The sequence below is a fragment of the Hoplias malabaricus genome, chromosome 16 (assembly GCF_029633855.1).
Source record: "Hoplias malabaricus isolate fHopMal1 chromosome 16, fHopMal1.hap1, whole genome shotgun sequence".
Lineage (NCBI taxonomy): Eukaryota > Metazoa > Chordata > Actinopteri > Characiformes > Erythrinidae > Hoplias > Hoplias malabaricus.
In genome coordinates, this window is record NC_089815.1 from 14,478,782 (window position 1) to 14,493,614 (window position 14,833).

At 37.2% G+C, this 14,833-nt stretch overlaps 1 protein-coding gene across 1 annotated transcript in view; it reads right to left on the minus strand.

Moving 5' to 3' along the window:
• fbn2b (fibrillin 2b) overlaps positions 1 to 14,833 on the minus strand; it is a 131,813-nt gene that overhangs the window by 63,241 nt on the left and 53,739 nt on the right. The window contains exons 9-12 of the mRNA XM_066647244.1: positions 13,213 to 13,338; positions 8,162 to 8,314; positions 5,265 to 5,438; positions 4,634 to 4,783 (exon numbers count right to left, since the gene is read on the minus strand). Of these exons, the coding sequence (XP_066503341.1) occupies positions 4,634 to 4,783; positions 5,265 to 5,438; positions 8,162 to 8,314; positions 13,213 to 13,338 (603 nt within the window). The remainder of the gene's footprint in view (positions 1 to 4,633; positions 4,784 to 5,264; positions 5,439 to 8,161; positions 8,315 to 13,212; positions 13,339 to 14,833) is intronic.

The following is a 14,833-nucleotide window of genomic DNA, read 5'->3' on the forward strand; positions in this document are numbered from 1 at the left end:
GGTCTTTATCTGCTTTAGTGTCCCTGCTGCTGGTAGCCCACTCTTTAGGCAGAGACTCTCATGTTGGGTAGCTCAAATCACTCATTATTAAGTCATAGAATGTAGCAGTTGCTATGCTCCCTGATAAAGTGGTGGGGCAGTCCACATGCAGTGTCTCAGCTTCATGCTTAATAGCATCCTGGTCATTCCCCTCTACCTTTTCTAGATTCTACAGATCTCAACTGCAAGCTTGGATGCATCAGTTCTGTCCAGCCATAGCAGGTCACTGTTCCTCCCTTAGTTGGAACACATCATTCAATACACTGCATGAAACTGAATGTTAATTACGAATGTAATTATTGTTCTATGAAGGCAGGATAAGTACGACAAGTATTTTGACTGGGGTGAGTCGTTCCATCTTCAAGGAGCTGCTATGTCAAACACAAGATGTTGTTGGTATAAAGTCTTGATCTGTACTATGCACACCCAAAAGCTGTGCTGCCACTGGCTGTCATCCTGTATTCATGGAACCAAAGTTAATTCATAACTAACAATTTACAGGAAACTTTAACCAAAAGTATAAACATTATATTCTTTAATCTTCTCGCACAGATATTGTTTTGGAAAAGCCTATAGTCCCAGACGACAAAGTTATTCCTACTGAGAAATATGCTACTCAATCTACAAGGCCTCTACGTAATTTGAATTTTGGGTGGATTTTTAGGTCAAGCAACTTAGAGTAAACATTCACTAGTAAAAATCTGAAACGTATGTTAAACACCACATGTCAAATACAAGGGGACACACCATAGAGTCATACTGGTTTCAAATTCCACTTTAGGAATAACACCACAGCCCACACATTTCAGGTGCTTGAATCATCTTTGAGCCATGTTTTCAGTACATGCTATTAACAACAACTTGGAAGACAAATCTTCCAGAAAAACAGAAAAATATGGTAACATCACATAATGTTACAAAAATCAATTTAGCTTAAATAATTCAATGCTAGCAACATATCAGTGACATTACTGGCTTTAAAAAGAAAATTTAATAGAGGCTGAGTCTTGCAGAAGTAAAGATGGGGTGGGGTTCATCATTCTGTGAAGAGACTGCAGGCAAAAGTGCAACCAATGACTGTAGACACCATGGATCACACCAACAGTGAAACCAACAGAGGGTCTGCTGCCTCTGCTTTCTGGTAACAGTATGATGTGTAGCTCCTCCTTCCCCTTTCTATGGCAAACCAGCCAATTTTCAATCTGTTTGTTCTCTTCTATACTGACTTTCCATCTTCAATGTCTAACTCCAGCAGTTAGTTTTCCTTTTGTGACCATTGTGACATTTTTATTTTCCCCAGAAGTCAATTTTCAAAATGCTATTCTACTATATACAAACCGGATTCCAAAAAAGTTGGGACAGTAAACAAATTGTGAATAAAAACTGAATGCAATGATGTGGAGATGCCAACATCTAATATTTTATTCAGAATAGAACACAAATCACAGATCAAAAGTTTAAACTGAGAGAATGTATCATTTTAAGGGAAACATATGTTGTTTCAAAATTTCATGGCATTAACAAATCCCAAAAAAGTTGGGACAAGGCCATTTTTTACCACTGTGTGGCATCCCCCCTTCTTCTTACAACACTCAACAGACGTCTGGGGACAGAGGAAACCAGTTTCTCAAGTTTAGAAATAGGAATGCTCTCCCACTCATGTCTAATACAGGCCTCTAACTGTTCAATTGTCTTGGGCCTTCTTTGTCGCACCTTCCTCTTTAAGAGGGACCAAATGTTCTATATAGGTGAAAGATCTGAACTGCAGGCTGGGCATTTCAGTACCCGGATCCTTCTCCTACGTAGCCATGATGCTGTGATTGCTGCAAAATGTGGTCTGGCATTATCTTGTTGAGAAATGCAGGGTCTTCCCTGAAAGAGATGACATCTAGATGGGAGCATATGTTGTTCTAGAACCTGAACATAGTTCTCTGCATTAATGGTGCCTTTCCAGACATGAAAGCTGCCCATGCCACAAGCACTCATGCAACCCCATACCATCTGTGATACAGGCTTCTGAACGAAGTGTTGATAACAACTTGGGTTATCCTTGTCCTCTCTGATCTGGATGACATGGCGACCCAGTGTTCCATAAAGAACTTCAAATCGTGACCACAGAACAGTCTTCCATTTTGCCACAATCCATTTTAAAAGACCCCTGGCCCAGTGCAAACGTCTGCTATTTTACGCTGGGTAACACCATTCTGGTATAGCTGCACTATCTTTCTGCGCAACAATGGTGGAATTAGTGATCCTTTTTACTACTTGCCGTCAGAGAGACACTGACACTCTGAGAAGCTCTTTTTATACCCAATCATGTTGCCAATTGACCTAATTAGTGTTAATTGGTCTTCCAGCTGTTCATTATATGCTCAATTTCCTTTTTCCAGCCATTTATTGCTACTACTGAAATTTTGAAACATATTTTTCCTTTAAAATGTTACATTTACTCAGATTAAACTTTTGATCTGTCATCTATGTTCTATTATGAATAAAATATTGAAATCACATCATTGCATTCAGTTTTTATTCACAATTTGTTTAGTGTCCCAACTTTTTTGGAATCCGGTTTGTATAAGAAGGGGGTGTTACAATTAAAAATGATATGCCCTTGACTGGTCTGAGACCAACTGAAGGACACACCCCCTTCTCCAAGACCTGCTCCCTTGTAGTACAGCTAGTTGATCATACTATTATCATGTTGTATTCTGCTGTTGGTGGCACTAACAGAAATTCTGTACCATTCCTATGCACATCTCGGCTTCTGATACGGAGTGAATACTTTCCCTTCCATCTTTAACATGGCCACAATGTCATTTTAGTATTAGCAGAACTTTCCTCTGCACCTCACATGTGGCATTTACATTCTACCACCTACAGAACTTTCTACTATACATTGAGCCTAAAGTACTGTAGCCACAGTTGAATTTACTATTCCATATTGAGTGGTGTAATGTTTTTTTTTCCTCACCTGCAGAACTCATCATTCCATCTCAAACAGAGCAAACATTATAATGTGGCCATGACAGAATTATTTATTTCACCTTATATCTTGCACTGTTTAAGGTGGAATGGAAAATTCTACCATGGCCACGGTAATTTCTGCCCTGTTTATGTTGGAATGGACAGTTATTAAATGCCAGTAACTGCTGTACATATTTAAGTGGAAAGGGAAATTCTAATAAAAGAGCAGGAGCAATTTGAGAAAAGAAAAATAATTAAAAAAAAGGTTGTTTACCGGCTATAAAAATCCACTCCCCTGATTCCAACATGGCACTCTGAGAATCTCTCAGTGCTGTAAGCAGAGGGTGTGTTTACCCAAATGAGGAGGCATGTCTGTCTCAGCCTCTGGTCGCTACTGCACAGAATCAGATGCAAATTTGACACCATGGTGGCCAATTTTGGCTTAATTTCTATGAAAAGTAAGGGAATGGAAGCATGCCATCCATGTTTTCACAGTCACTAATTACAACAATTCATGTATAATATTTCACAACTTAAAATAGTAAATTAATTAATAAACTACAGTATTTAATATCATTAAAAGATTCAGAACATCTGCAGAAACCTCTATATGCAAGGGACAATACCCAAAAACCAATATTGGCTGGTTGTGATCTTCGAGCCCTCAGGTGGTACTGAATTAAAAACAGTTAGGTTTCTATAGTGAAAATTACTGCATGGGCTCTAAAACACTTCCCCAAACCACTGTCTGTGAACAGAATTTGTCACTGCATCCACAAATGAAAGTTAAACTCACAAATCCAAAGAAGAACACATATAAATGAGAAACATTTCCCCCTTCTCTGGGCCTGAGCTCATTTCAGTGTCCTGTGGCCAGAAACATTTAAAGCTCTTTTTCGGGAAATAATGGAAACTGCATTCTAGGGGGTAAAGAGGAAACTGCCATCCCGCTTCTTATAAGCGCTCAAAAGTCAGCATTCCTGATGGTTTGGAGGTGTATTAGTGCAGATTAGTTGCATGGGTGACTTGCATATCTGAGAAGGCACCGTTAATGCTGAAAAATATATGCAGGTTTTGGAGCACATTGCTGCCATCTAGACAATGTCTATTTCTGGAAAGGCATTGTTTATTTCAGTAAGAAACGGCCAAGCCATATTTTGCATTGATTACATTATGGCTCCTTAATTCAGATGCTAACCTACTCCCAACATGTCACCAGTTGAAAGCAATTGATGCACGATTACATTTCACTTTTCAAACTACACCAATTTTGGTGGTAAACATTCCTGTGGCAAATTGTTTGTAATGTTTTTGTAAACATTTTTTTCTGGCATTAAATTCCAAATGGGCCAATCTTTTTTTGAAAAATAATAAACATTCTCATTTTCAACATGAAATAATGTTGTCATTGCACAATTTCAGTTAAATATATATATATATATTTTAAATTATTGATAGATCATTGCATTCTTCTTAATTTACATTTACACAGCATCCCATATTGGTTGGAAATAGGGTTTGTATTGTCAAAGATTTGTTCCTTCTCCTGTGAAGCATTTTTTGGGATACAATGATTTGTTTTGTAATAATTCAACTTAAGTTAACTGTAAAAAAACAGCTTGGGTTTTACCAATACACTCCCCACGAACATCTTGTTTGTAGCCCATGTTGCATTCACAGCGGTAGCTTGTGGTTGTAGGAATGCAGCGACCATTCAGACACAGATTTGTGAAATGTTTACACACATCGATGGTTGTACTTTCATTTGTTTTCAGTGGGCCTAAGAACAAAATAAAGAGGCAGTGAGGAATATTCCAATTCATTTAAAAATGCAACTTATTATATGAACAGAAGTCTGCAAACACCTGTTCCTCTATAATTTCTTCTGAAAATATGGTAATAATTTTTGAAAATGAACTAATTTACCAGAACTAAATTAACTGAACTATGCTAAACATAACAGGGATTAATCTTGAACAGAACTGAAATTTACTGAATTTATCTGTGTTGAATTGAACTGAACAGAATTTAATTTACATGAATTTAACTGAACTGGACTGAGAGTTAAATAGTGAAAAAATAACTAGAGATAACACCTTTAACATCTGGGGGGGGAACAAAAACAAAAAACATGTAAAGCCTGTTGAAAACTTCTGCCATTCATTATTTTATTTTATACCAAATGTTAATATATTAATTAGTTAATATTAATTCAATACTATTTTTTTTTCTTTAGAAATAAGCCCCTCATTTACACTCACCAATTATGGGTGGGCTGCCGCCATTTCCATTCTCAATCCTGCCTCCTCCAATGCCACCAGTTATGTAATCACCATTGCCATTTTTTCCAGGTCTCTTGAAGCTGTAGCTTCCACCATTGCCTCCACCACCAGTTCCAAACGGAATGCCCTCAAAACATAATCTCCGATATTCATCTAAACACAAAGAAAAAATACAATATTACACCTTTAAAATATAATTTATATGTTCTGAAACATGTAGAGATATATTCTACATCAATCCCACTAAATTATTCAGACTTACAAATGGAAAGCTAATGGCAATTTTGTCTTTGTAAGTGAACAATTAATTTAAAAATATTTCTGTATTGTGGCAGTGATGCTGTCAGTTTTTACAACTGTTCTTACAGCAGGGCATTCTCACTTTATCCTTCTGTTCACTAGCAGTTCAAAAAATATTCAAATATATTGGCACATATAAAATATTTTACCTGCTAGTATTAATTGAAAAAAATGTCAGTTTACATTCCGCAAGAAGAACAGCCAAAGTGCAAATTAAAACACTTATAATAAAACCCTTTTTCATAAAAAATGGTGCTTTTCAATTTCATGGTACCTAACTGACCCCATTCTGCTTTTTTTGCTTTTCCAGTAGGCAAACTTACTTGAAACTGGGTACTTTTTTAGTTTCTGCCCATCTGTGGTTCAAAGTAAGCATGACATGTAAACCTTGGAGAGCACGGATTGAGACTTGCCAATTAAGACAAAATGTAGACATCCAACACACACCAGGTGCTTGTAAAATAGCCACGCTACAGTAGTAATCATGTTTGTTTTATCTGACTCACAATGCCAGCTTGTAAAAATTATGCTGGGGTGTTTTGGAACGATACAAATGCTTGCTGGATTGTTGGCCAAACAAAAGATTCCAGTGAGACCTGGACAAAGCAACAAGGAATAAAAAAACTACACTGATCTCTCTGAACTGGGGTGCGGAGACATGTTCAGTCCCAAAACACAACAACAAAATGTGAATACATGATGAGAAAACAGAGTTAAATATTGTGTTTTGTGACGTCAGGGGCTATATCTGTAACTGTTAGTGGAAAAACTACGAGGAAGCATGGACAAACAAGCGAGTAAAACCAAGTAGAGTACATTTAAGCAGATCAAGCAGAGTAGTGAGTAGGTACCATGCAAAGGAAAAGCACCAATTGTATCACCCTGCATAGTGAATACGAGAAATATATGACAAACTACAGGCCTATATTTATTCATGCCTTTATTCAAGAGCAACAATGGTGAGTAATTTACCCTTTCACACAATTCAAACTCTTGAAGAATTCAACCTTTTAATGGGGACAAAGGAAAGACTCAGAATATTTGGACAAAAGTGTTTAAACAGATTATCTGACAATGAGCAGTTTGGCTGGCCCTATGAATATTTGCTGGTGAAGTGTGCTGGTGAAGACGGAGATGAAGCAGAAGACTGAGGGCTATCTCACACTTTGGCAAACACTCAAACCATGCATTCTTGTGGATCATACACATGTTCTCGCAAACTCTCCCGCAATCACAGGGCCATGGAGATGGCTAGCATGTGGGTGAGGAAAGGAGCTATTGAAAGAGAAAGAGAGAAAGAGAGCGAGAGAGAGAGAGAGGGAGGGAGGGGGGGCACCTTATCCTGGCTTGGGTAAAATAAAGTCTGTAATCCTTTATTTTAGCAGTTGTCATCTTGTCATTAGTTAAAGTTTTCATTATGTTTGTTTTTGTCACGCCCTCGTCCTTTCAGGTCTGTTGTCCCCGCCATGTGCTTTATCTGCACATGGCTTTGTCTGTTATTGTCCTTGTCTCCGCCCTTGTTCCGCCTCCTCGTTTGTGTCATTTGTTAACTGCCCCCTCGTTATCTGTCCAGGTGCATCTTGTCTGAGTCTAGTATTTAAGCCCCCTTGTCTCACGTCCTGTTTGTCGAACATTTCTCCGTTGTCCTATGTCAAGTCGGTCATGTTATCTGTCTTCCCCCGTCGTCGTTTCATTTCCTTTGTCGTTGTTTCACCTTTGTTTTGTCCCAAGTCATGTCGTGTTGTTTTTCTCCCGTTTTCTAGTCAGGTCATGTTTGTTTCATAGTTTTGTCGTTCTGTGTATCTTCTGTCCCTAGTAGTTTAATATCCTTGTCTTGTTGTTTCCTTTGTAGCTTGTCTTTGTTTTGTTATATCTTTTGTTATATTAAACTCATCGTGTTTTAGCAAGTGCGTCCGCCTCCGTCAGTCCGCCCCGTGATCCGTGACAGTTTTATTTCCATTAATCATTTAAAGAATATATTTTAACTAAAAATGATTATTATTATATGTATTAATAAAAAAATTATAAATAGAAATACTGAAAGTGATAATCATATGTAAGAATTTTACTAAAAAAAATTCACTAAAACAGGTTGAATACAAATATATATTAATATAATATTTAATGAATTACAAATGGCTTACAATTGTTATCCGTGCAATTTAGCCTGTTTGAATTTTTATTTGAAAGATCATTTGAACTAACTGCACCAGAGAATAATTCAAATAATTCACCCACATGTCCAGATAAAACCACCTCATATTATGAAGAGTGGGTGGAAACTGCCTTCAATGACTAAATATAATTTGATTTGTGAACACACACACACACACACACACACACACACACACACACAAATTTGACCCAAAAGGCAATATCATCATCATCAGGGCAATTTTATTCTATTTCTTTGGAGGGGACACAAGATTTGTGTGCATAATTCAATGCCTCACAATGCCTTATTCACAATGATTTCACTTTAAAGCAGATAACTCCATTATATGTGCTATCTGGGCATTGGTAGTGGCACAGTATTTATATTCAAAATTAAGTGTTTCTGTATCAAACATGCTCACCAGATCCACGAACTGGACACATCTCTGGAATGTGGCCAAGAGCCCAGCAGCGTCCCATATCACAGCAACATTGTTGCTTGGTGAACTGACCAGTCAGCTCTGCAGCACAGCGGCCATTAGCCAGAGCAGAGAAACATGTTCCAATACGATGGTCTGAGAGAGAGAGAGAGAGAGAGAGAGAGAGAGAGAGAGAGAGAGAGAGAGAGAGAAATGAAAAGGGGGCTTGAGAATTTCACAAACAGCAACTTGTCAGAGCTACACTGGAAAGGATTTTCCCACAAGATTTGAGATTGCACAAATAACATGGCAAATTGAACACACTTCCAGGGTCATATGTGTGTGTGTGTGTGTGTGTGTGTGTGTGTGTGTGTGTGTGTGTGTGTGAGTATTTATGGGAGAAAGAGTATGAGGTTGAATGTTTGAGGTTCCTGTTACTATTATTTATTTACATCCCTAGACATATTATTGCTCTACATGGTGTGTGTTACATATTGCATATGCTTGTTCAATACAACAGTATATTTGTCAAAATTTCACTACACTAAAATGAACCAAATTTAATTAAACTGAACTAAATTTAAATAAAATTTAATAGAACTGAATCCAAATAATTAAACAACATCAAACCAAACTGCTCTGAAATTAATTGGTACCACTTTAGAATAAGACTACACTTATAAAGGTTAATAAACAAATTGTAAACCATTTATGAATGTTATTAATTAGGTTGTAAATGCATTAAAAGTCATTAATAAACATTAATAACACATAGATAGAAAGTACAACAGTAATAACACATAGCTAGAAAGTACAACAGATGTGAACCGACATCCATCTACACTGTTAAATATCAAAAATCTGGATACTGATTTTACTTTGTCTTCTCCTTCAGTCAGTTTTATCCCTGTCAGCTTAAGTACATATTTGTTAAGTTTAACCATTTATTCACCATGTTTTATAAATTAACCACCAACACAATGTCTTTTTAGACTAATATCACATTGACTAATGTCAAATGACTAATGTCACATTCTAAAGCTTATTCTTTACCTCAACATTTTTAGTAAGTTCTGACACTTTCACTATTAGACGAAAAAGAGGCCACTGTTTCCCTTTTTATCTCTGTGTTACAAATGATTCTTATTGACATTTAAGATGGTTACAACTTAATTAATAACCATTTACTAAACAAGTCTTACTTTATAAATGTAGTTTTATTTTAAAGTGGTGCCAATTAATTAATTAAATTGAACCAAATTGAAATTCTCATCTCTAAATCTGAGGTTAACTCAATAACCTCAATTAAATTAAACTGAAATACATATAATTGACATCTAATTTAAAATAGTTAAAATGAAATTGCTAGAATTTCCAAGTAATTATTTATCACACATCACAGATCCCCATCACCGTATCCCTCTTTTCCCTTGAGGGGCGAAGCAGGAAGCAAGGTCAAAATAATGTGGGAAACTGTTAGCACATGCATAATGATGGTAGCACCTATAGATTATGAGGGAAGTTCTGAAGGTCAACACAAATCAGTAGCCCATTAATAATTATGTTTTGCATTGGTTTGCAAACCAGTCAAACTGCATCATTAACAGCAGTGAGAAAGTTTGTCCTGATTCTTATATTCTTATGCAGCTCTGACATAGAAACCATAAATCAGACATTTAATAAATTGAATAATAAAAGTTAATATTCAAAAATCTTTTAGTGGCTCAAGGTTTCTTGTGGTCAGGGTCTACAAGGAATGTTAAGGACATGTGAAAGGTTAAGAGAATAGAAGAAGTATGTGAGTGAGTGAGAGTGGGTGAAAGCAAAGGAGTGGTGCATGTCAATTAGCCTGGCTAATGAGGCGGCTTTCTGGAATTAATCAGTTCCATGTGGAGCAATCCTGGACAATTACACTCAACATAAAGCAGTGGTCCGGCTGGAGGCTGAAACTGTGCATTTAAACCTGACCAGCCATCCCACAGGGGGACCTGGGGGGGAAGGAGGGAGAGAGAGAGAGCGAGAGAGAGAGAGAGAGAGAGAGAGAGAGAGAGAGAGAGAGAGAGAAGCGGGAAATGGAACACAGGAGACAGGAGGAGTGGGGCATTTTTTTTTCTGCAGATGATGGCTTTAATTGAAACCAGACCTTTTCTTTTCTTTTTGGACAAATGCTGTCTTTCTTTTTTCTTCTTTCCAGACTGGATTTTCATGGTGTGACAGGGTTTTAGGTGTGATTAGTGTCGACTTCAACCGCTTCAGTGTGTTCAATGGAGCAACATTGAATATCCTCTATCCTGGAATGTTCTACAGTCCCACTTAAACATTCAGCAATGCCAGAGCACTCTATAGTCTACCTAAAATTTATAAACACACCAAACATTCCTCAAGCTCCAACAAAACATACTATCATCCAAACGGAACAACTTACATTGAAATACCCATCAATAATCAGAATGCTTTTCATTTTAAGCCCTTCATTTCTAATTTAATTCCAAAACAGTTAATGAATAATTATTTGTAGTACTGACCGAATAGTAGGCTTGAAAACTATGAAAACTTAGAATTAAGTTTGCAGTTAATGGGATTAGTAAAAACAATGTGTGTCAAGTTTGTTAGACAGAGAATCAAAAGGGGGCCTTTAGGGGCTCCTCTTTAGAATAAGCAGTGTGCATTATTATATTCAGAGTATGGCAGCAATGACAGTGTGTGACCTGAGACTTTAAACATTTACTCCCAGAGGACTTACTCCTGCAGGACAGGAGGTTAGCAAAAACAGATGGAGCACCTAAGGAAGATATTACATTTTCTAGTAGACAGGATCAGAGAAAGGGGGAGGAGGGAGTGAGGGAAGCAAGACAGACAAAAATAAAGAAACAGAAAACAAATAAAGGAGACAGAGACTAAGCAGTAGAAAGTCAAAAACAGAGAGAGACACTGAGAAAGGACAACGGGGTATGAAGATTGTGAGAAGGGAGATATTCAAATAGAGAATCAAAATAAAGTGAAAGATAAATGCTAAAGATAGAGAAATGATGAAAGCCCAGAAAAAATAACCAGAAAATGAAAAAGGGCAAAAGAAGATGAAGGACGGAGATATATTAGACCATTATCCTCATGGCTGGAACCTCTGCACCATCTCCCTAAATATATGTGCTGGAGAGTATTTCATCCCTCTTGGGAACACCAAAACACCCTACAACCTTACCAGACAACTTTATGTCCTCACCAGAATACATTATCCCACATGACAATTTATAGCCACACTGGAACACCCTACAACCACAATAGAACACACCATAGCCCCAGCAAAACACTGTAGTGATACACTAAAATTATGTCCCATTAGAACATTATACACTTACATTATACAATAGAACACTCCATAGCTACAACAGAATAATGTAAAGACCCACCAAAACATTCCCCACCCACACCAGATATTTATACTCAATAAGAACACACTACTGCCACAGAAAAACATTATACATACACACTAAAATAAAAAACACCCCCCCCAGAAGAGTACAGGCCCAACAGAGCACTCCATATCTGTAAGAGTACATTGTACAAGGTCACCAGAACGCTCAACAGCCAGAGCAAAACACTCTACAACTCCAGTTGAATGCAATACAGCCACACCAGAACACTTCACAGCCTCAATATACACTACATCCCCAACAGTGCACTTTAAAGACCCTACAGAACACTCTCCAAACACAGAAGAACACATAACCCCAATAAATAACCCAGGCAGAAAACTAAACAGTTTCACCAGAAGACTCCATAGCCCCAACAAAGCAAGCTAGAACATTACTAGGAAAACTGTACTGTTCCATTGGACAGCCTCACCAGAATGTTATACAGTTTTGTCAGAACACATCCCAAGCAAAACACTCTACTGCTCCACTGGACTACTCTACAGCCCACTAGAGTGCTTTGCCCCACCAGAATGCTCTACAGCAGGGTTTTCTAACTTTTTAAATACAAGCCCCTGAGTGTTTTCTATCTCTGTCAAAGTAAAATATATATAAAAAAAAACTTGGACATCCCATTCTGAATGTTAATTAAACATTTAATGTTAAGTAAATGCCTTTGTTTTTATGTTGTCTTCCCTCTATACACAATATATTAAACACGCTTGAAAATTCAAGTGAAGTTTCCGTTCCATTTACAACTCTTTGGGTATCAAAGCTGACGTGCCAGTCTGTGCGTGCAGCAAGCCACTGTTACTACTGTCACTCACCAACCCATAGCAAAAGACTTGTGCATCAATTCCAACTGTCAAACAGCACTGTGAAATCGTCTCATGCCACAGCTCCATGCCCCTCCATGGCACCATGGTACCATAGGACATAGGACATACCATGGGACATAGCTTGAGACATTGTCACTGTGACACACGCAACACACTCTTTGCTTTACAAAGAGTTTGTGTACAGCATGTACTCCTTTACATTAACCCTTGCACAAAAATCACTGAGAAACTGTCTGATGTCCTTGTGGATTCTTCTGCCTCCTCATTTTTGCCACTTACTAATTAATGTATCTTTCAGACCTATTATTATAATGTGTAAGCTACCAGTCCATTTTTTAAACTGCTAGATTCAACTGCAGCCAATCAGATACTTTTCATCGGCAATTAAATTCTAATAAACATATTGAAAACAGGAGTTTAGCATTTTCCACTGTAGGCACTCATCTTAATAGTTCTTCCAAAGGAAGGCAGTAACTGCAGTGCTATTGACTAGAGTCTATTGGGTGAGAAATTAATTGCTAAGAACTGTAAGAACAGGGACACCACAGTGCTATATTTATCTAACCAGTATTTGAAAAAGACCTTTAAGATCATAATGGATATACAACATCATGTGTAAATAGCCATTTATATACATAGATGATTAGTTTGCACTGAGAACTCATCTTCTCATCTTAAGAAACAATTTACAACAAAAGTATGTCTTTAAAATGAGGTCTCTGGTCTATGTGAAAATTTACGTACACAACTAGACTCTGCTGAGAACAAGTGTCTTTCACAAAGAGTATTTGTGAAACCTTACCTACACATCTGGACCCATCTGAACTGGTGATATAGCCATGGGGACATGTGCAGACGTAGCTACCAGCAGTGTTGGTGCATTCTCCACCATCACAAACACCAGAGATGGTATAGCACTCATCAATATCTAAAACACATACACAAAAACTAGTTTGTCAAATATTCAAATAAAAACAGTCTCCCTCTTTACTCCACATGAGGTCTATCAACAAATTTTATGTCTTCACTTACTTGAGTTAAGACACATAATTAATTGAATCATATACTCCACCAACTAGCAAACTATACTGACTCTATGCGTAAATTACCACAAATTCAAATTGCATTTTTCAGTGTTAGGTAATCACAGAAAAACTTTCATATGTTTCCTGAAAGGATATCTGAAGGGAAATTTTCTCCAACTTGTCACCTTGCCACATTATCAAAGTATCAAAGTAACAGTGTTACACTTGTCAGTTAAAAAAAACACATTTCATATTAGATGTCCAATTTCAGGTTTTTGCATTAGACTTAACTGCATTATGTTGGAATATTAAAAGGACATGGGAGCTTGCTATACCTCTATGTATGTTTCTGTTTATGACTCTGCCCCAAGTGTAAGTGTTCAAACACCCCAGGACATTGTTCACAAGTGGTGTAAAAAAAGAATCTTGAGTTTGAGTGTAGAATAGGTTCAGCAGCTGCAGTAATGCCGTTACTGTACTGGACTGTCATGGAAACGTGAGAGCTCAGCCATAAAGCAAAGCTTTCAATTTAATGGTCAATACATATCTTTAATATTTAAGGATTAGCAGCTTTCATTTCCCACACTGTGTTATGGTATTTTTTCCAGCAATACTCTCTCATCTTGTCCCACTTAGAAAAATAATGATATTACAGGTTTAAGTTATATGTTGGGGATATAATAATTTAAATGTAGTAGTTCAAGATGGATTTGAATATTATTTTATTTTCTGAAGGAATGTCAACATGTCTTTTGAAACAGAAACAGATTTATAAATTCATTAATCACTTTCATTAAACACAACCCATCACTTTTTCCACAGAGCACCGTTGGACAGAATACATCTCCTAATCGCCATACATTTCCTACTCCACACTTCTAGGATCAAGGAGAATGTAGACCTGATTTACAGGCCTTATTTAAAGTAGGGAATGGGTAGAAGGGATTGGATATAGAAAGTATCAAACAGGGTCTATAAAAGTGAAAAATGTTACTCATTATACAACTTGTACTTTAATACAAATAAAGAGATATATTAATTACTCTCTGGTGGGTAAGGGACATTGGGTATCTGAGGAGTCATTAACTGGGGTCTGGAGGTGAGGGTCTCTGTGTTGAGGAAGCAGGATGGGCAGATGAGTGCCCAGACTAAGGGGAATCTGGGGATACAAGGAACAGTGCAGCCCTGGGGGAAATGCTTCCAAATAGAACCCTAAAAACGTTTGCCCTACCCTTGTAGAACAATCATATTTAAGTGTGAGATTAGGACATATACATATAGCAGTTGTTTTCTTACAGATTTCTTACAGAGGCAACGTAGAATATTTTACAGTACATTAATCAATAAATTTTTCATCAGTGAGAGCGTCAGTTGTCATTATAAAAACTATACAGTGAA